At 40.6% G+C, this 22,981-nt stretch overlaps 1 protein-coding gene across 1 annotated transcript in view; it reads right to left on the reverse strand.

The window, feature by feature from the left end:
• MAN1A1 (mannosidase alpha class 1A member 1) overlaps positions 1-22,981 on the reverse strand; it is a 246,587-nt gene that overhangs the window by 41,978 nt on the left and 181,628 nt on the right. Inside the window, exons 6-7 of the mRNA XM_019479484.2 lie at positions 5,910-6,033; positions 1,457-1,550 (exon numbers count right to left, since the gene is read on the reverse strand). Of these exons, the coding sequence (XP_019335029.2) occupies positions 1,457-1,550; positions 5,910-6,033 (218 nt within the window). The remainder of the gene's footprint in view (positions 1-1,456; positions 1,551-5,909; positions 6,034-22,981) is intronic.

Here is a 22,981-nt window from a genome sequence, read left to right on the forward strand (position 1 = left end):
AGTAAGAATTTTTCTACTAAGTGAGCTATTCCAATTGTATACAACTTCTCTCAATGCCAGAGTAGTCATGCTTTAGTGTTGCTAAACGAATATAGATAAGAAATTAAAAAGGTTGCCTTGACTTGTACATATGCTTGGCATTATTACTTTGTTACATTTACACGATTATTTAAGAATATGTAAGAAATGCAGACAAAGGAATTACATAAACTGAGTTTGTCTAGGCCAGAGCATGGTGCCAAAAAGCCCCAAGACATTAGAAGATGGATATTTCTTAAAATACAGAGTGATGCCTATATTTAGGGTTCTGGGAATGGTCTTTCTTGGACAATATGGCAGAACACCTTTTCCTATCTGGATATTTCGCATTTAAAAATGACCTAAGAACATTCTTTTATCAGTTGAAACAATCACTGTCCTTTGTTCCTGGGGAAAATTATTCCATTAAAATCAGGCTGCAAACAGGCCAGTAAGGACACTGGGCCATCACTTCCAGAGTAGTAGCATTCTAAGCATCTTCTATTATGCAAGGATTCCACATGCTCTGGCCCTTGGGTCTCTTTGTTTAACTGATTCCAAAGTTGGTAGGTTTTGAACTCAGCTGTACTGCCTGATCCTATCACTATAACCAGTACAATGGAAAAAAGTCTAGAGAAAATGCAACAGCATTTGAAGGAAAGGAAGAAAGGTGGGGAAAAAACCCAACTCAACTCAACCCACCCCGACCCAACCTCAGTATTTCAATTTAACATTGCACCCAACTAAAAAAGGAAGTGGGTGCCCAGGACTGCTAATAACATCTTCTAGCCCAACCTTTCCATCTCCTAACCTGCGGTAGATGAGTAGGAAGCATGTTTGTGGAAGAAAAACTGAATTAATGTATAGGGGCCAGAAACTTAAAAGGCCTGAAAAGATTGTTCTACATCTGCATCCCCTTTGACTTTGATTTTTCCAATAATGATTTCCATGAAACCAAAGGTACACAGCTGTAGTTCGTTTACCTTCTTAATTGTCTGCTAGCATCATTAAATGTAACAGAACCATGCACAGCTGTAGAAAAACTAGGGCAAATCTTCATTTGGTATTAACTGGCAGTTTTATTGACTTCAACAGAGCTACACCACCTTAGATCAACGTAGGATTTGGTCCAATATAAGATTTTTCAATATAAAACCTTTCACAGACTAAAGACAATTTTAGTAACAAACAGATTAATTCAAAAGCTTCTCATTTTCATTAAATTTACTAAGAGGTCAAAGAAGCTAATCAAAGTATATCAGAGAGGAAGAAAAATTACTAAACAAGTCAAGCTGGACTCGGATTTAGCAAAATACATGCAGAGCTTATGCGGGGGAACAGCAGTAGGTAACAATGAAAGAAACTAATTTAGTTTTTTAACATAAAGAGATAGCATGTTAATAGCTATTTAAGAGTACTGAAGAACTAAAGAACTTACGCTGGCCCCACTGACCACTGCTGGGATTGAGATAGTTAGGGTAAAGTCCTTCTGGTTTATCTAGTCGGTTTAGAACTTTTCGAATGTTCATTACCTATAGTAAAGAAAACCAAATAACAATTACCAAAGCAATTTTATCTTTCCCTTAAATACAGGTACCATCAATGCACACCTTCTTTAACATTTAAATAACCATTAAAACAATTCTTTCAACAGATGTACTGTACTTATTACAGGACCTCTATGCATACATGCCATTTGTATTTGATTAAAAAAAAAAAATGTAATTTAAGATTATATCAACTAAAAACTTCCACAAAACCCCACTATTCAAGATTCCTCTTACCATATTTCTTCACATACAGCACACACCTTTTCCCCTAAAATCAGCCCCCTAAAATTGAGATGTATGTATTAAGTGAGGAAGCTGAATTTTTTTTGCCTGAGACAGACGCACCCTACTGTACTCCCTGCTCCACAGTTCACCAGCTGTGACATTACTCCTGAGGCAGCTGAGGGAGTCAACGGCCCCTATTAAGGTCGCTGAGTTAATGGCCCACTGTTCTTTGTTTCACAGGTATTAAAAATTACATCTCCTTTTAATGATCTTGACTTCCACTATTGAAGCTAACCTTCCTTAGAGAAATTTTGCTGTCTGATAGGGCTTCTGGTCTCTTCTATTTCACAGATTTTTAGCTCTTTTCAAGTTCAGAAGTCTACCCATGGAGACCAGTCTTCAGCAGCAGCTTGGGTTTTAGTTAAGCAGGAAAAGAAGGGTGAATGAGCTGAAGATAAAGCCTTATCCCTGCTCTCTGCAACCATGAGTTGGGAATATTTTTCTTCTTCATAATGTTTTCCAAAAACAAGGTGTGTATTTTATTTGGGGGCACGTTACATGTGAGAAAATACAGTATTAAAAGACTGTGGCAAATTTAATTTACAGCATGCCCTGAGGATCAAAATTTGGATCTCCTGGACAAAAGATAGAGTTGAGATAGTGGAAACAAGTCTAACATGAAGCCAGACAATTCCTCAAATGCTGGCTTCTCAAACCAGCAGGGGTTTTACATGCTTCAACAAGTCACTTAGCTTGTACTAATAAATTAAATGCAAGTATGAAGAGAAGAGAATATGGAGCACTGGTATAATATACTATGCAACAAGCTTTTACTGAGTAGAGCCCTGACCTAGCACTAAGTTCTGCATTGACACAGGGCACTGACAGATAGCTGAAAACAGGATGAGGCTTAAGAGAACAGCTACAATGTGCATTAGCTAAATTAGTTGCATTGGCCTAGCTCATTTTAGAGCGTGCACTGTAATTCTAATGATGTTATTAATGTTTAATGTTTGAAAGACATCAAATTAACAGCATTTGGGTTTGAAGACTGTAGTTTAAGCACAGATCAGAAATGGCATGAAATCAGGCACCAGAAGCTTCTCCAAAACCTACTGAGTATGTCTATCCTGTGTTATGTAGAGGCACCTGAACAAGCTGTGAATAAATCAGCTCATGATCTAAAAACTAAGAGCTTCTTGGGAGGCTAATAAACTTGCACTGAGCTCATTTGCAACTATGACAGTCTGCAACAAAGGCAGAACCACTATCAAGGTGCCTCAGTACCTGATTTTGGGGGCCTCTCTACAGTACAGGGTACAGTTCCATCTAAACTTATTCCAGTGTTTGGTTTTTGTCATGATTATCCACTTTGGCACTTTCATAAGTTTCCTTTTCTTTTAATAACAAGTTTAAAAATTAAGTGAGATGATCTTAAATGTCAAAAGGTATCTATTTGTGAGTTTGAAAAAATATCCACTTTAGAGGTATTTAAAACTAAGCCCAATTTGAATTAATTTTGACCCATTTCCTGGATTAAAACAGGGCTGTTCAATTTTGGCTTAGACCACACACTGTATGGGCCACATAGGCTTTCTGACCATCTGTACGTGAAATCAATCCACTTCATGCAGGTTTCTCTAAACTGTGCAGATTGGCCCATTAATGAACACAACTCATGTTCACTCCTCTACTGGCCATGACAGACAAATGCCTGCAGTGGCCAAAGCCAGAAGGCAGGGGGTGCTCCCACATGCCTCCCAGCTGTTGTGCAGTGAACACCCCAGCCCTGCCCTCTTGCCATCCTCCCACCTCTCAGCCACCGCAGGGCAAGAGGAGGGGGGGAAACAGCCCCCTCCCTGCTGGGGTCTGCACAGCAGGTGGGGGCAGAGAGTGGGGCTGAGAGGTAGGGAGCTGGTGGGGCGGTGGGGTGATGCTGGGGCATTCACTGCCTGACAGAGCAGGGCTGCACGAGAGGGAAGTCCCTGCCTTGGGGCATTTACTGCCTGCAGACCCAGGCTGGGGGGGAGCTGGGCTGGGGTCCACTTCCCCCCCTCACCTGCCCTCTGTGCTGCTGTCAGCTGGGCTCAGGAGCAGAGGATTCATTGCCGTAGCTCTGTTACAACCTGGGGGCAGGGCCACTGGACTTGGCTGGAGCACAGGAGCTGGGCTAGCCTGCCCAGCAACCGGGGGTGGGGGTTTGTGGGGTGCTGCAATGCATCCTGGGATCCTGGGAGACTGTGACCTAACATGTCAGGAGGCGATCTGGAACAGAAGTTTGATAGGCCCATCTAACGTAAAGTGATTCCATCTGATACTACATCCATCCAGATCTGTCTTGCACTCAATTCCGACATTTTGAAACTGGTCTCCATGCAATGAACTTTTGTTCTGTTACAGGTTTAGACCGATTTCCAACCATTTAACCAGTTTATGTGTAATTTCTGTCCCTAGCCATAGTGTCCAACCTCCCTCAAACTGCACAGTTCACAGGCCAAATGCTGTGGGGACAGGACCCCCTGGGTTTCCCCACACTATGCAAGGTGTGCCTGTGGCACACGGGCCTCTGCTGCACAGGTAGAACCAGCTGTACACGGTCCCTTGGGCAGCACCAGTGGCAGACAGGTCCCTGCACTGCAGGATGCACTGGTGGCATTTACCCTGCACCCTGCTTTTGCCCCCACCATCTGGTAGTGGGAGAGGCAGCTGTAGGAGTCTGTGAGCTATAAGGTAACTGTTTGTGGGCTTCATATGGTCTGCAGAATTCCAGTTGGATGGTCCAGAATTAAAACCAGGCTTTTATATCACACTGTACATTTTGCTTTAATTTCATTAATCAGTCCATGAAGCCTGTTATTCTTAGTACTCAATGAAACTGCTTTAGCTGTAGATAAAATACAGCTTCCAACTCATCATTAAAAATGTTATAATTAACAGAGGATTGTCATAATTTAGTTAATATGTATACACGGGTCTGGCACTTACTTCTAAATAAAAATATATTAAGTACTAAATTTCATCCAGAGATTTGAAATTTTTAGAAGAAAAAAGGAAAAAGAAAATCATGACCCCATATTCAAATGAATCCACAGCCTATAAATATATTTAACTGACTGTTTTATCGTATGTAAGTTTATATTTTACTTGTACGTGAGGACATTCAAATTACTATAGTGTATTTAATGCAACCATTTCAACAAACATATCTATTTTGTTTCAATGTACATCTGTATAGCAGGACCTGAAATACTGTACACATTAATATAGAAAAAATGTTCTCTAAAAACTTAAGAATGTGAAATCTTCCTTGTACATGATTTCTCTTTAAATATATGAACATGCAAGCACATAAAATATGAAGTTTTTAAAGAAGGCTATCTGTAGTTATTTAAATGCAAATGAAGGGCCACACAAATGTAAGTTAAAAAAATTACCCTGATGTGGAAATGGAGAATGTTACCGTGTTTTAGAAAAATTTCCTGCTGGCTGGGGTCTGCACAGCAGGTGGGGAAGGGGAAAGCCCCCTGCTCCACTAGGCAGCAAATGGCTCAGCCCTGCCTCCTCACCAGCCCCGCACCTCTAAGCATGAGAAATGCCATGTGAAAAGGGTACATTTTCCCCTAAAATTACAAACATTTAGAAAGAGGGATGTCTAATGGAAAAGCCTTCTGACCTCTCATTTATAATAGTGACATCCTCCTGCATTTAAAAAAAAGAAGTGCTTAAGTGATTACTGGAAGGTCATAGTCCTTTGTGCTTCTTCAGGAGAACAGTACTTTATCTGTATATAAAATTCATTTTTAGTTTTCACCTTAGCCAAGTTATTAGAACAGGTCTAATCTATTTGTAACTTATCCATAATTTTTGTTCATATAATGTTATGTGGCCTGATAAATAATTTGTATCCATGACAAACGAATCTCAATAACCATGCGGAAAAAAACCTGTTCATAAAGAACCATGTGCTCTGGATTAGTTAACAGTATTCATACAGAAAATATTTGCATGCTTCTTGAAAGGATTAAGGAAATTGCTCCTGTACCTCACACCATGGACATCTATTCTCTGGGTGCAATCTTTCATTACTTTAACAAAAGTTTTATTAAAGAATCTGACCTTTTCAGCAAAAATTGGGTTTTCAGACAAATGGCTCAAATGTATGAATTCTAAATGCAGAGTTCCAAATTCTGCCAGAATACTGCTTCCTCCAGAAGCCCAGGGCCAATTTCGACCAATCCCACTAAATAGGAAAAAAGAAATGCAGAAAAGAAACATTAGCAAATATAAAGCAATGCCATTATTGTATCCTGGCTACACCACAGTTACTAGGAAGCAATGGATTACAAAGGCTATATTTTAACTGATAGCACAGTAACACTTGCACAAGGAAACACCCTTATTAACCAGTATTCTGCTTTATGAGACTAGTCCATAGTAACCTTATGTGTTTGAGTGAGTAAAATTAATTGCATGTCTATTAGAGAATGATTTCTTTCAGTAAGTCAGCTGTAATCAATCTACTTACAGATTTAACTGTAATTATGGTAATTAATTTAGTTATAATTATGTTTTTATATAACTGCAGATAAAGGCTCTGGATGCTCCTCTCATCCAGGCAGGAGGCAGTGCATTTTCCATGGAGTCTGAGTATAATGTAACGGGGAAAAAAATCACTGTTATGGTCACCATGCTAAATCTTGACCTGCAGCTTTTTTCTAGCTTCCCAATTAGGTTGCATAGAAGAGTTTAGATAGAGAGCTGTCATTTGAGAACAAAGCTGGCCAGGAAATTAAAATTTCACTTCTGTGAAAAGTGTTATGGCTTTGGAAAAATTTTCATCTCAACTGGAATGAAAAACCATAATCTCATTTTTTTCCAACAGAGGTGAAATTCCTCAAAAGCTCATTTAGGGAACACTGAGGTGTTCACACAGCAAGGACATTTCAATGCTTCTGAAATGAAATATGTTGCCCAGGAGCCCAACTCTGCAGTTAGCATGCCAAGCAGCATACCTAGGAGACTGATATGTCACCTTGCAAACTGCCAGCAGGCAGGTGGCAGGAGAGCTCTGAGAAAATCAGGCTCGTTTCTGCCAGCCAGCAAACCTACCTGGGTTTCTTGAGAAGTTTTGCTGAAACTAACACATTCTCATGCAATATTTTACAGTTCTTTTAATGCATTGGCATTTTCTGCCAAAAAGATGTTCTGTCAAAAAAATTCCAATTAGTTTCAGCTGTAAAGCTTCTAGATGAGAATGATGATTTCTTTTGCTACTGGTCATATTATTATAAAATTTAAGGTGGATGGTAGATTCTCCTTGTCCTGGTGATAGGGCTGCTGGTGTTTATTTCTACTGTATTAGAAGTAAATTGCAAACTCCCAGACTTCAGCTTGTATTTCTTCAAGAGTTCAGCTAAAGATCACAAAGAACCTCCCTCCCCGCCTCAGGCAGAAACTCCGGTTACTACATGTCCTTTTTTAAAACACATTTTTTAATAGTTTTGATCAGGAGAGCCTATCAAAAACAAGCAGAGTATTTTCAGAACATACGGAAGTAATTAAAAATGGCGCAATGTAAAACTTGCTGGTTTTGGCTCTCACAGTTGTCATGAGTCAAAACTGGTAATTTTGTTTCAAGCAGGCAGGGGACCCATACAATTCACATACCATGTCCTCAGACAGTTGATTATTAGGGGTGTGCGAAGCTGGGCATATTAGTTTTGGATTTGGCCCAATTCAGGGGACAGTGATTCGATTCACTGTTTTGGATCATTTTCCCAGCTTGATTTGGCCAAATCTGAATCTGAAGATTTGATTCTGATTTGGAGAATCAGCGATTTGGCCATAGACACAGCTTTATATGTTTTTTCTATGTACCTTGAGGTACCACAGCTCTTGAATGCTGAGATGGTGGGCTGGATTGAGTGTCCCACAGGAGCACAGGGGGGTCCACTGCTGAGCATGCGGGGGACCCCCCCCCGTACCCTCCCAGCTCAGCAATTGGCTGTGTGGGGACCCCGGGTGCCCCCCCAGACCCAGGATGCACCAGTTGCCAAGCCGGTGAGCAGGGGGTCGGTCCCCTACATGCTCCGCAGCGGACCCAGAAGAGGACTGGAAATGGTCCACTTCTGGGTCTGCCACTGAGCACGCAGGGGACTCCCCCGCACTCCTGTGGGACGCTCCATCCACCCCACCATCTCTGCATTCACGAACTGCGCCGAGACCTTGAGGACATAGAAAAAAACCCATATAAAGCTGTGTCTATGGCCGAATCACTGAATCTCCCCGAATCGATTTGGAGGCTTCCAATTTGATTCGGAGAGATTAATGGGTCTCCTGATTAGATTCAGATTAGGAGATTCGGCCACCAAATTGGGCTGAATCTCCTCCGAATCGAATCAGCGACCAAAGCTATGCACACCCCTACTGAGTATCTAGCCTTCCAGGAGCTCTCTGCTGTAGGTGTTTGAGTTCCCTCCTGCTGCCTCATCTTCAGGGGGGCAGCAAAACAGGCACATTTTCTGTATGCAATCAGCATATTCAGGGGAATGGGACTTGTTCCCCCTTATATTCTGTAATAGCAACAATACAGCTTCTGCTCCCAGTGAAATTTATCCTGACCTTCCTGGATGGTTCATTCCAGAATGCACTGCAGTGCACACAGCCACTTCCCATGAAGGCACCATTAAAGCCCACTGGACATTCACTAGAAATAAGAGGCCCTTGAACCCAAATAAGACAGTACTGCATCCCTTTTAATAGTTTTGGTTGAGTGCTTAAAGGAAGTGAAAGGAAATGAAGTCCTCTGCTTTTTGCATGGACTTTGAGTATAAATTTCATTACCAAACTAGGAAACCATCACTCATTTGCATAGTTTTGTGCTTCCATTGCAAAACAACATCACACAGTTGTAATTAAAAATCACTGAACATCCAAGAGAAATCTCCCCGCTTCAGTGTGCAAAACCCAAGTGTTGAGAAGCTGTTTGAAAAGCCAGAAACGGCAAATTAAGTCTGACTAGTTACTGATCCAATATCTGTGGCTCAAGCTCTCATTTGATTTAAAAATAAATCCATTAAAACAGACTACTCAAATACATCGTTTAAATGGAATGAGCATCCTGTGAAAGTTGGTCTAAAAATAATTTTAACAAAGTCAATTTTAACACTGAGTCTTATGAAGAAGCATATTTCCCTTACTTTAAAAATTAAAATGATTTTTATTTTTTTCTTCAAATCTGAACTTGGAGAATTCTAAGACTTGAAGTTTCCCTGTCAGAGTTACCCAAAGTCCAAATTATACACTTAACTATTTTCTTCACAGGATCATGTAATTCCATTACTGTTTTCCTATGATATAATTCAATGCATTTTTCAAACCAAGAGAGAGTGAGAGAATGAGCTTGTAAGTATTGATGTAAAAACTTCAGGTAGAAATCCTCAATGGTTCAAAACAGTTTATAAGGTTATATAGATGTTTTAAAGCTTGTGGGAGAAAAAACAATTACGTCTGTTGTGTAAGGCAAGTAATTAAGAATATCACTAAATTGATGATGACAGCAGGCAGAATATTAAGTAGAGACTAGAAAAATAACATGCAATAAAAATTTGCTATAGCTCACCATAACTGAAATAATTATACACTTTTAAGCACTCTACTCTGCTCACATTCCCTGAGGCTGGATAATGGACTGTGGTGTTCACATAACTTAACTTTTGACATATTCAAAGATTTTGTGTACAGCTATTTTTAAATTTAAAGGTTCTCCACCAATACAATTGTTGGGGAAACTGGAAAAAGTGACTTCACAGAACCACTTTTGTTGTAGGCAGGGGCAGATCCAGACCCCCTTTGTGGTGGCAGAGGGGTGCAGTAAACTAATTAACTCTGCTGCAGGATAGCAGTCAGAGACAGTACCATCTTACAGTGGAGTACTTTACTGCACCATAAGATAGTACTTCACATGTAGGTGGTGACCAGAGGCATAAATTGCACCTGGTTGGTCCAGCCAGCCAGGGCCGCCTCCGCCCCACCTCAAATTAGTGTCCCAGGCACACATGTAGATACTGAGCCTGGGAGCAGCAGACCCTGGTGTGAACTGCTCAGGAGTTTACTGTCACATTAACTGCAGATGTAGGTGCACCCACTGAGTAAGAATAAGGGAAGGTAATTAAACCAAGCTAAAATAAGGAGGAAAAGGGGAATATTTCCTGAAATCAGCTATTGTGGGTTAGCTTCCACTTCCTGGAGGATCATCTGATGTCCAGTAAGTTTCATCTGCCACCCACCCTTCTATAATTTTACCCATACGGTAATTTACTTAGTTTTAAGTCATTAATATACCAATGCTTTCAAAGTACACCCTTGCTTTTTGAAACTAAACTCCAGCACCTTCAGTTTTTAAAGTGGTGTTTTGGCAATCTGTTCTATTCATCTTTTAAAGCTGAGCCTCCAGAGCAGTGGCAAAAGTTCAAGTTTTTAATTGAAGATGTGGCAAAATCTGTTAGATATTGCATATTCCTGCAGTTTCTCCCACAGGTGAAAGCACACTTTTCAGTGGGTAGAACTGTGCCAATGAAGCATCTGAATTGCAAGTGGGATCTTGGGGTTTTAAGTGGATGGCAATGATATAATGTTTATGGAAAGTTTTGTTTTCAGGCCACTTGTCTCAACATTGCTCAAATCTATGGGGAAAATATTTTTGCCATTTTATTCATGTTCAGTTGAACCTACCAAATGGGGTGGTTGATATCAGGTCTCTTCCTAACTGACAAATGTTCAAGGTAAAAATATATGGCCCTCCCGCACCCCACAATGATCATGGCAAGCAGTGTTAGCAGAGACAATTTTTCTCTCTCTTGTGTCAAATGGCATTTCCCCTGGGCCATAAACAAGCAACATAACCTGTAGGCCATTTCCCCTTCTTATTTACCTACTTCATCCTTGTTTTTCAAATGACAGGAACCCCATCCTACATCAGCTACATCCTACATCAACATTAGCAAACACAATGTTAGGAATTAAGAAGGGAATTGTAAACAAAAATGAAAATATCATAATGCCCTTTTATAAATCCATAGTGTGTCCACACATTAAATACTGTGCCCAGTTCTGGTCCCCACAATTCTAGAAAAGAGATGCTTGAAGGGGGCATGATAAGGGTTTATAAAATGCTAGATGGCAAAGAGAAAGTAAACAGGTATATATTATTTACTCTCTCTCTCACAATCTAAGAACTAGGGGTCATAAAATGAAATTACAGGTTTCCCTCACTTTATGCAGGTTCTGTATGTGCGAATTCACTCTTATGCATTGACCCTTTTTATGCCAAAAATTCATTATATGCGAGGTAAATTCACTTTTATGCAATTGGTGTGGTGGAAGCCTGCAGTCAGATGCTTTGTGCAGTGAGTTGTGGGAGTGATGCACACCAAAATATAGTCTCCTGTGTGGATCTGTGCTCCTCACTTATTGTCTGTAACATGTTTCTGTAGTTGCCATATGCATTATGGTAACACTTACATTGCCCAGTGCTTGTGTGTATTGTCTGCTGTTGGTGAGTACCAAAATTGTTTTGTAAAAAGTAGTAGAAATCGGTCTGGGAGTCAGTAAAGTTGAGGTCTTGGAACATATCCCTATTCATTACATTGTAAAGTGGGTTCCTTTTATGTGAAATTGAGTTATGTGCTGTTTTCCAGGAACGCATGTACAGCATAAAGCGAGGGAAACCTGCAGTAGGTAGTAAGTTTAAAACTAACAAAAGAAGTTCTTTTTTCATATGATGTGTAATTAAAGTATGGAACTCATTGCCACCAGATGTTGTGGAAAATGACAGTTTAGCCTGTTTCAAAAAAGGGACTGGACAAATTCTTGGAGGAAAGGGGCATTAGTAGCTATTGAGCATGGAAATTAGCCTCTGGATTAGAACTTTCTAGACCTTAAATGCTGGAGGCTGCAAGTGAGAGGAACAGTTCAGGGGCAGGGGACCCTGGTCATACCCAGTTCATTCTCCCTTTCAGTATCCACTTTTTGCCATTGTAACACATGGGAGACTGGGCAAGATGGACCTATAGTCTGACCCGGTAAATGGCAATTCTTATGTTCTCATATTCTACATTAGTACGTACTGCAGTCTTTGCTGCCACATGCATCAGTGCATCTCTCCAAAGTAATTAATAACTAAGTCACAGCAACTCACACATTTCTCATGCACCTGTGCTTACTGCTCACCTAGGAGGTAAAAGCAGAAGCTGAAAACCATAATGCTTTGTAACTTGCTATTTTAAGTCTTAGAGCACTACTAACACAACCTGGCTGATTTGAGGGATAGTGCATTTTAATACCAACTGGCTGTGCCTACAAGAGATGCTACTGCACAGTCATTACTATGCATTTATTTAATACTTTTATAAACAATTACTAAATAAATGTGCAGTAACCTGAGTTACTGTGCACTAGCACCAGTGAATGCCTTTCTTGTGATGCTACTGCACAGTAGCCTAATGTTCGTGTCACAGTTTTTGCCATGCAATGGTACCATGTAATGGGCTACTGTGCAGTCAGCAACTCATGTTAACGTGCCCAGCATCTTTTGGGCCATAAATGCTAGAAATGAAAGATTTGTGTTCTTTGAAAGTTAGGAAAGACAACTCAAATAGCATGAAATATTAATAATCTTTGTTCAATGGCATATAAATATTGGAAAAAAGTTGTTAAAATTGCACTCTGAATTGAAGTTTCATATCTAGATGTGGAACAGAATTTTTGGGGGAAACTAGCATGAACATTTTGGAGAATCAGTATCAAAATGATGTTACTGATGTTAATGATCAAAATGATGAATATTGATGTTAATCAAAATCAACAACAGTATGCAAAAAAACACTTCCAATCTCTGAATGTTGTAAGTGTATTATCCTTTGTCCCCTTTCCAAATAGGCAATGAATGGAGGTACCCAAAAAGATGGGAAAGAGAGGATATAGTAACTGGATGTCAGTGAGTCACTTAAGCACACTAGCCTTTTCATAACACCACTGAAGTAGAGGACAGCAAAACTGGTGAATACTAGACTGATACAGCACAGGGTACCAAGTATTGAATAAGTGTGGTTTCAGAAGCTTAATACTTAATGAAAAATGCTAAAAATAAAAGTACATTTGACTAGTCGATATCTTTCTGCAGACAAAGCCAATGGGAAGCCAACATGAAAGAGATCCATAAACAGAAATCAAATGCGTCTGAAAGCAGCTGCCAACAGTCCTAGTATTGAACATGACTATATCCCATGAAGTTCACTGGGGACTTTACAGCTGCTGATGTATTTCATATGAAAGATACACAAACTATAATGAGTGGCAGCACAGAACCTGTAGCTAGAGAAATAAGACACTAAACCATAAGAAGTTCATTCACTGTGACAGTGAGACTCAAACTATAGCAAGATGATTGTGTTTAGTATTTCAAATGAATGCTGGTGGGAAGATAGGTACAGTAATCTTTCATAGTACACTCAGACTTTAATTGTGTGGAGAAGGACACTTTCTTAGACTGAGAAATAAGCATAGTGAAATTACTCTTTCCCAAAGACGTTTCAATGAGTTTTGTTAGTTTGTGAAATCAAAGCATTACCATAAAAACAAAAAACAAAATACCTCCATTCCCTGACCCAAAATGAAAGGCACACAGGAATTAGATGGATGGATATGAACGAGGAAAAATTAATCTAGAAGATGCCTTCCAAAGGACGTATGGTTTACACCAGGGCCAGGAACTGTGGTTTACACCAGGGCCAGGAACCAGGAACTGGAGGATTCTGCTACCTGCTCCTGTCCCAGCAGGGTGCAGCACAGCAGCAGGAGCCCAGGGTGAGGATCGTACAGTAGTAGGAGAGGGTGCCTGCACAGGTGCCCAGTGCAGTGGTGGGGCATCCATGTGGGATGTACCCTGGGGGGCCCATGGCTCACCCTGGTGTAGCCTGTGCAGCTCTTGTTAGTGTGGGTCAAAGGTCACATGGCCCCTGACTTCTTAGAAGTTGAACAGCCCTGATTTAAAATATGCCAAACTGTTTTTATTAACAGATTTGTTTTAAAAAATTACACAAAAGCTTTTCATAGCAACGTATACACTCACAGAGGACATGCATCTTTTCCTCAAAAGTTAACCCACCAAAATTGGGGTATGTGTCTTAAGTAGGGAACTTGATTTTTTGCCCATAATAGAAGTAAGAGGCTATGAAATGATTGCTTCTCTTACTTCTCCCCCACATTCCTCTGAACAGTCAACCCTCTGGAAGGAAGAGAGAAGTCCAGTCTAGCAGCAGTCACTGTTCCAACCTTTTCACAGGCACTGCTGAATTGGCAGTAGCTTTTGGCTGGGCAACCAAACACTGCAGCTGATGTGGCAGCAGCTGTGAAATGGTTAAAACTAACTTTTGCCTGAGAAGGAAAGGAAGTGTGAGTGAACTGAACCTGCCTTTGCTCTATGCATGACTAGAATGATCTTTTCTTCATCCTGCCTTCCCAAAACAAGGTGTATGTCTTATACTGGGGATGGGAGGGAGGGAGGATGGCACAGAAGATAATATGGTAATAGAACATTAAAAAAGGTGCCAGTTGAATGTCTAATTAGCTACCGCTATGCAGATGGTGCAGTACATGGTTTTTTAAACCTCTCAGTATATTTAAACCTTAAATGTAAAGGGCTAACATGATGAATTATGAATATAAAATAAATGCCACTGTCATAGATACGTATCCATTTTATTATTTTTTTTCAGTACTGTCTCTGCCCAAAAGAAAAAAATTTCCATGGTTATATTAGTAATGGATTAAACTGATTATCATATCTATGTAGGTATCTTCAGTTTCTGTAACTATCTCTTTTTTAAATCAGTTCATAATGGCCAGTTACTGCATTTCCCATGAACAGTTGTTCTATAGTATAAAAAACTTCCTTTTTGTTCTTATCAGCAACAACCACTTTTTGGTAATAACATTTTAATTAAATTAAGTCAGTTAAGTCTCCTTATCCAGACTGAAAAGAGGTCAGCATAGAGCCAGATCTTTATTTATATGTTCAGTGTCTACTTTGCACATTAAATAGAATATATTTTAAAAGTAACAGCTGCTGTAGTCACATGGCACAAAATATATCCATATGCTAAATAAAACTTAATGGTCTTCAGCATTTACTAAGTAAATTAAAGGATGCAGTAGAGTAAACAATTAATATATTCTAAATATATATAGTCACACAGATGACAGCATAAAAATAGGCTATTCATGAAAAAAATCTTTGCCTTAGAGCTGTAGGCAATGATTCCCTGTCTGAGTGATGTCTTGACAGAAAAAGATGCATAATAGGGGCATTTTCATAAAATACTTGGTGTTCTATACGTTATTGCTGAATGCCACCTCTGAAATACTTTCTTAAGAATGATCTTTTTCCCTTGGATAAAAGTATGATGTTGTCATTATGGTACCTCATGAAAATAAAATGGCAAGCAACTTCTTTTATCACAAGAGACCAAATACTACTAATAATAAGAATACACACCACTTAAGGATTCTCTAAGAAAATTTGAAATATTTAATAGGCATTTAATTTTCAGAAAGTGCTGTGCAGCAACTTTTTAAAAATCAGGCATCTTTATGGTGTCTCTATTTGAGCTCCAAAAAAATCACTTTTGAATGGCCTAGATAATTGTAACCCAAATATATACATCTATAGGGAGAATTTGCCATTTGCCTCGTGGGTCTGTGGAGGGGAGTAAGGTAATTTAAGCCAGCGCTTCCTTAACTCATTGTACAGGTTAACCATGTAAACAGGTGGTAACCTAGATCAGGGAGTGCAGTCTCTTTAGAGACAGTGCTCTCACTTCTAGTGTAGGTCAACCTTTTGTCTCCACCACCGTAGCTCCCAAATATACAAATAAAGAAAAGCCTATTTTAGACTCTTTCCCTACACAGCAAAGGGGTCAACTGTCCTTGGGCTACCTCTAAGGCAAATTTCAAAAGGATCAGAAGTGATTAAAGGAGCCTATATACCACTTTGGAAAATGTTACAAGTTAGTAATGATCCCAGAGTCTGTGTGAGTTACGACAGCTCTTAGGGTGCCTATACACATGCAGAGAGGCTACTTCAATGCGCTTGAATTACAGTGCATCAGAGCAGGCTCTATTAATGAAATCTGCTGGAGTGTGCTAATTAGCGTGGTCCAGCCAGCCTCTAACTCCCATATCAGCGTCCCTGTGCTTCAAAATGTTGAACGAGTTTTAGTTTAAGAGTCCCCTCCGCCATTCTGAAGTGCAGAGACACTGATACAGGAGATGCTGTGGGCACTTCAATTAAAGCAGCTCTTGAAGCCACTCTAATTAAAGCGTTGCCTTCTGCTGCCCCCAGAGCACATGTAAAAACACCCTTAGTCTCACTGTTAAAAATGAGATGCAAAAATAGCTGTTGAATAATTCTGTTGAATAAATTTAAAAAATCCCAAGGAAACATCAAGTGCTTGTAACAGACAAAAAATCTTTGTAGGATAAAATGAGTGATCAGAGAATGCTGCCATTAAAACAAAAACGGAATAAAAACAGTAATTGTTATTGTCAATAGCAGATAAAGGACTATGTGGATTTGATGTAATGCAACAAGTAGATCCACAGATGCCCCCAATATGGGAAACTTAAAATCAGCTCTTTTTATTCAAGCCGAATTTTCCCATAATATTTAATTTCTGTTTTTCCATTTATGTAGCTGTTTTGTGGTTTTTTTTTATTTTAAAGAGTGCATGAAGAAATGGATTGCACAAAATTTGAAAGAAATTCTGCAAATTAAATAAAAAACTAAAGGATTTGATTTAGTTAAAAGCATAATCTGTTTCTACTGGCTTACACATTTAATGTAATTTAAAAATAATCAGTGATGGAGGGTTACTTTGTTTTATTAGAATCCATATTATAACAAATTTAACACACACAACTTATAAAGAATTTGCCCAATGATTACATTTGGTATATTACAAGATTACCAGAAGATACAGTTAATGGAGAGCTAAAGATTTACGGAAAGGTACTAACTATTGGTCCCAGGGAAAAAGCCTGCTCTTGGCAAACACCAAAACTGATGGCTATCAAATCACTTCTCAAAATATTAATGAATTACTTTCCCTGACCCAATTACCTAACAGGGGCTTAGATGGATGATAAATATCCCTATTTTACTAGTACTTCTTCTCATATCCTAATACTATGTTGAATTTAGGGTCCAGAAATGGGCAAATACCATTTGTCAATCTACCTTAGCTAGGTCTTCATTGGTGCATGATTCCTCTATACATGGGCAGGCCAGCAGGTGTTCTGTAGTCTGACAGTTTCTTTCACACTCACACATGGTATTTGTATCGTTGGAGTATCCCCATAGTTGTACGTTAAGTTTAGTCTTATCAATCCCTCTTCTTAGGTGGTCAAGCTTCTCCATGTTGGCCAGTAAAACACTGTGCCTGCAGGTAGCTGTTCAGAAGTTTTGTTATTCATCTCAACTCCATCCTGGGTCCTTTCTAATTGTGGCTGCCACATTTTTATTCATCTGGCGCCAGTGTTTCATCTAGTGGCTCCTTTGTAGAGATGGAACTTTTTCGTGATTTTACTCTACTGGGAGCTGCAAGGTGGCCATGTAGTGTGTGCCTTTGAACTGCTGGGTGCATTCTATTTTGCTTGCTACTGCTCTCCTGCTGTCTGGTGGGACAGTTTTGGCAAGTAGATGGAAATTACTGACATTTGTTAGTTTAAGGCACCTAGTAATGCATCTAACTTTTGTTCAGTACAGTTTCTAGCTTCTCTGTACGCGTTGATCTTTCCCAAACCAGGCATGCATATTCAGCTGCCAAATAACAAAGTGCAGATATGTCGTTTGTAATGTTGTTGGGTTGATCTCTGCTTTGGAGTTAATGAGCTTCTTTAATATTCTATTCCAGGAACTAACTTTGCACACGTCTTTTCAACATGTGCTTACATGAAAGCATGTGGTCTAGCATCACTCTCAAGTAGACAGGATTTGGGCAGTGGGTGGGTTATTCTGTTTCAGGTTAGGATGAGGTGCTTACTAGTAACTTGGTTGCAAAGGTGGAAGAGACTAACCTATGTTTTATTTGAATTAGCATGTAGTTGAGTAGTCAGACAACCCACTGAGCACTGATGCCAAGAATACCCTGACTTGGGCAAAGCTCTTAGCTTAGGCAGTGGTATACAAATCATTTGCATAAATAAGACTTCCTGTACCTGGGTGGGGGAGATCTAAAACACAGTGATCCAAGGCCAGTCAATGCTTCTCCATTAGACAGAGACAGAATACACCAATGTACACGAATCATTAAAGATTAAAAAAAGTTTATTCCTACTTTATTCCTAACCCAGATAAGCTGCACTGCCGGAAACCATTTTTATGTTGGTTCAGTGCAGACACAAAATGGAGGTTGCACTGGCACAGCTAAACCAGTGACTTTATCTTCACTAGACAAGCCATAAGTGAATTACCAAAAAATTACACAGTAAAAGTCCAGATCAATGCTTTAAATGCATCCTTCCATGCAAGCTTTTGGTAGACTAGAAATAGTTTCTCCAACCTTTTTTGGATTCCACTTCTTCCAAACAATAATGACCAGCAGAAACAGAACTCACAGTGGAGTTTTACTCCTGTCCTACCATCTTTGTCCCAAGAAAAATTAAAATCTGTTGCCTGAACATTTCATAGTGGTTTAAAACATGCAGTGTCACAACAGTTGGAACTGGCCCATGTAGTTGTCTTTTGATGTTTGTCTGTCTGGGACACGTTCATTTCCATTATTTCTTTTTATTCAGATCTTTCAGGAATATGCTAAACAACCGGATCATTTTCCAAGTTTGACAATTAATTTGTGACTGTTACTGCAGTTGCCATCATCAGTGCCCAGCTGGTAGTCTCCTGTCCAGCTGAGCTTCCCTTTCTTTAGGAATAGCCCGATGCCAGCAGCTATTAGGCGCTGTGATTTGTAGTGATGCTGTCTCATCAGAAAAAGGGGGTTAACAGAATAGCAGCAGATGCAAAGGCATTTATGAAGAATAAAAATAATGTTATATAGTGTTTTATTTGAATTTTATGATGCCACAGGAAAAATGTTTTGTGCTGTAAAAGCAAATATGACACAGATGGTGTATGCTGTAAGCAATGAAATAAGAGGCAGACACCACAAACTATTAGTATAGGAGCATTAGTTTTATCTACTTGCCAAGTTTAAAACAAACTCAAAACATATGCAATGCCAGCATTAATGTACCCTAAGCCTCAAAAAACACTTAGAGTAGTTCTGCTGGAGCAGAAAATATAGTTTGCCTTTTGGAAGTAGAAGCTACTGCCTCATCAATAGTGTTTTGCATGAGATATCAGAGAGCAGAGGGGAGACTGCTGAACCCACATCATCATCATGATGGAATAGGAGTACTACAGCTTTAGAGATAAGCTAAGAAGAAAGAGCTCTCAGCTAAGATGCCATCTATCTTTATATCTGTCCTCAGGCCACTAAAACCTGAAAATATCTGGCATAATTCCAGCTATGGAGATTTGGAGATTGTTTGGGAGGAAAAAAGAGCTACCTCAACCCAGCACCCTGCCCTGCAAAGCAGTATAACCAATTTTCAGAGCCCTACAGGGTCAACAATCCTGAGGATTATCAGCATCGTGTTCTCTATGGCATGGGGTTTTCAACTCGGGGTACTTGCGCTGCCAGAACTTCCACCACTGTGCCAGTGGCATGGTCACTGAGCAGCCCCCCCGGTCGCCAATTGGCCACTGGGGGATCCCCTCCCCCCATCGACTGGCCACTGAGGGACCCCCCCTGCTCGTCTGGGCACTGGGGGACTCCTGCCTTCTCAACCAGCTGCCAGGGATATACTGACCCAAGAAGGTTGAAAACCCCTGCTCTATGGTATATCTATAGTGCAGTCATGTAGTTTTCCAAGCATTTAGCCAATTTATGTATTAAACTGATTGTGGGACTAATGAATTTGGGCTGTTCTCCTTACAAAGGAGGGAGACGAAAGCAGGAATCATAGAAAATTAGGTTTGGAAAGGACTTCAGGAGGTCATGTAGTCCAACCTCCTGCTGAAAGCAGGACAAACCTCAACTATATCATCCAAGCCAAGGCTTTGTCTAATTGGGTCTTAAAAACCTCCAAGGGTGGAGATTCCGCAACCTCTCTGGGTTACCTGTTCGAGTCCTTTACTACCCTCCTAGGGAGAAAGTTTTTCCTAATATCCAACCTAAACTTCCCTTCCTGTAACTTGAAACCATTGTTCCCTCTTCTGTCACCTACCACCACTGAGAACAGTCAAGCTCCATCCTCTTTGAAACCACCCATCAAGTAGTTGAAGGCTGCTATTAAATCCTCTCTCAGGGCATGTCTATACAAGACATTTACTGAGGAGTAGATTAATTAGCTCCGCAGTAAACATCTTGTATTTACACATTCAGCCCTATTAGGCTGCAGGAAACTAACTCTGCAGCAGCACAGCACTTTTAAATACAAGTATTATCCTGCTGTGGAGTTTTTTACTCTGCAAAACTGCACGTGTAGACACTGACGTGGCTGGCTGGGGCACAAGTGTTCTTCAGTGCAGGGGTTGCCTGCCAACTAGCTCCATGCTGGAGCACCCTCATGCCTCAGCCAGCCCCTCCACAGCATGTTGAGCTGGGTTGGAGCAGCCCCGGCCTGACTGGCTGACCTCCCCAGCCCCCTGCCAGCTGGGGCTGCTCTGACTTGGCTCGATGTGCTGTGGTCCTGGATGCACATTCACATGGCATGCTTGGGAACTTGAATGTGTAGATGTGCTCTCAGTCTTCTCTTCTCGAAACTAAATAAGCCCAGTTCCTTCAGCCTCTCCTCAGAAGTCAGTTTTGCCATCCTCCCTGACCAGTTCCATTGCCCTCTGCTGGACACTCTCCAATCTGTGTACATCCTTCCTGTAGCGGGGGTGGGGGGGGGTGCGCAAAACTAGACATAGTACTCCAGATGTGGCCTCACTAGTGCCAAATAGAGGGGAGGAATCATTTCCCTCAATCTGCTGGCAACGCTACTACTAATGCAGCTCAGGATGCCATTAGCTTTTTTTGCAACAAGGGCACACTGTTGGCTCATATTCAGGTTTTTGTCCATTGTAACCCCCAGGTCCTTTTCTGCAGAGCTGCTGCTCAGTCAGTTAGTCACCAGCCTTTAGAGTGCATGGGATTGTTCTGCAGGACTTTGCAATTGTCCTTATAGATTCATAGATTGTAAGGGGCTGGAAGGGACCTCACAAGATCATCAGGTCCAGCTCCTTTGCACTAGGCAGGAAAGACAACTGGGGTCAGGTGACCTCAGCGAGGTGACTGTCCAGTCTCCTCTTGAAGATTTCCAGGGGAGGAAATTGCACCACCTCTGCAGGGAGTTTATTTCACAGTTTGAACATCCTAACTGTGAAGTTGTTTTTCCTTGTGTTAAGCCTGAGGCCATCTTCCAGGAGTTTGTGGCCATTACTCCTGGTTTTCCCCAAGGGTACCCTGGTGAACAGGTGTTCACTGAGCCCTTGATATATTCCCCTGATATAACTGTAAGCTGCTATCAAGTCCTCTCTCAGCCTTCTCTTTTTTAGGCTGAAGAGACCCAAGTCCCTCAACCTTTCCTTGTATGGCTTGCCTTGCAAGTCTCCGATCATAGGGGTGGCTCTTCTTGTATGATTATTGAACCTCATGTGTTTTCTTCTGGTCCAGTCCTCCAATTAGCCTAGGTCTCTGAATCCTAGCCCTATTTTCCAGCATATCTACTACTTCCTCCAGCTTGGTGTCATCTGCAAACTTGCTGTGTGTGTACTCTATGCCCTCTTCCAGGTCACTGATGAAGATATTGAACAAAAACAGCCCCAGGACCAACCTCTGGGGCACTCCACTTGATACTGGCTGCCAAGTACACATTGAGCCATTGATTACTACCCTTTGAGCCCAACAATCCAGCCAGTTTTTTTTAACAGTCCATTCACCAAAGCCAGACATCTTTAGCTTGCTTGCCAGAATGTTGTGGGAGACTGTATCAAAAGCCTTGCTAAAGTCAAGGTTCATCATGCCCACTGCTTTTCACACATCCATAGAGCCAGTCATCTCATCATAAGGCAATCACGTTGGTCAGGACCTTGGTGAATCTATGTTGAGTGTTCCTAATAACCTTCCCTTTCCAATACTTGGAAATGGATTTCTTGAGGACCTGCTCCATGATTTTTCTAGGGACAGAGTTGAGGCTGACCAGTCTGTAGTTCCCCTTCTTCCCTTTAAGATGTGCACTGTATCTGCTTTTCTCCAATTGTCTGAGACCTCCCCCATTATTGCCATGAGTTTTCAAAGATAACAGCCAGTGGCTTTGCAATCACATTGGCCAGCTCTCTCAGCACCCTTGAGTGCATCACATCAGGCCCCATAGACTTGTACATGTCCAGCTTTTTTAAACAGTCTCTAACTCGTTCCTAATGTAATAAAGAAGGAGAATGAAGGAATGGAAAGCTCACCAATCCCTTGATCAGGAAAGAATCAATGGCTTCTAAATAGGGTGAGCTTCAATATAAACTCATTCTATATAGAAAAGTTACCTCATGGTGCCTGTTTTACCAAGTACACCCATACTACCCTAGGACATTTATATACGTACAGTCATCTGCTCCAATGCGCTGGAGATCCATATGAAGGCACCCCTCTTTACTGCTATATATAAACTTGAAGCCAAATTGCACAGAATTTTGAGGTAAGCCACTTCCCCCCAATGGCTCAAAAATCAGAAAGCAGAGTGAAGATGACCATTATTTTCAAGCCAATCTTATGATTTTTTTGCCTATGGTATGTATGCATTTAAAAATTAAGATTCAAGAAACCAAAATATACAACTGATAAAGCCTGCATTGCATAACTGTCTCTATTTAGAACATTTATGTTCTTACTCCATGTTAAACTTTTCCAGACTTCCCTATTTCAAATGTATACAATTTAGACTTACTTGGACAGTGTTTATTTTTTTGCCCCCCCTGGACACCATGACATGTACAGCATCATTACCACGTTAACTGTAATATGACATGTGTTCAACCCATTTATCATGTGACAAAAATGGCAAACTAGCCACAAAGATATTCCATATCT

The sequence above is a fragment of the Alligator mississippiensis genome, chromosome 1 (genome assembly GCF_030867095.1).
Source record: "Alligator mississippiensis isolate rAllMis1 chromosome 1, rAllMis1, whole genome shotgun sequence".
NCBI classification, from domain to species: domain Eukaryota; kingdom Metazoa; phylum Chordata; order Crocodylia; family Alligatoridae; genus Alligator; species Alligator mississippiensis.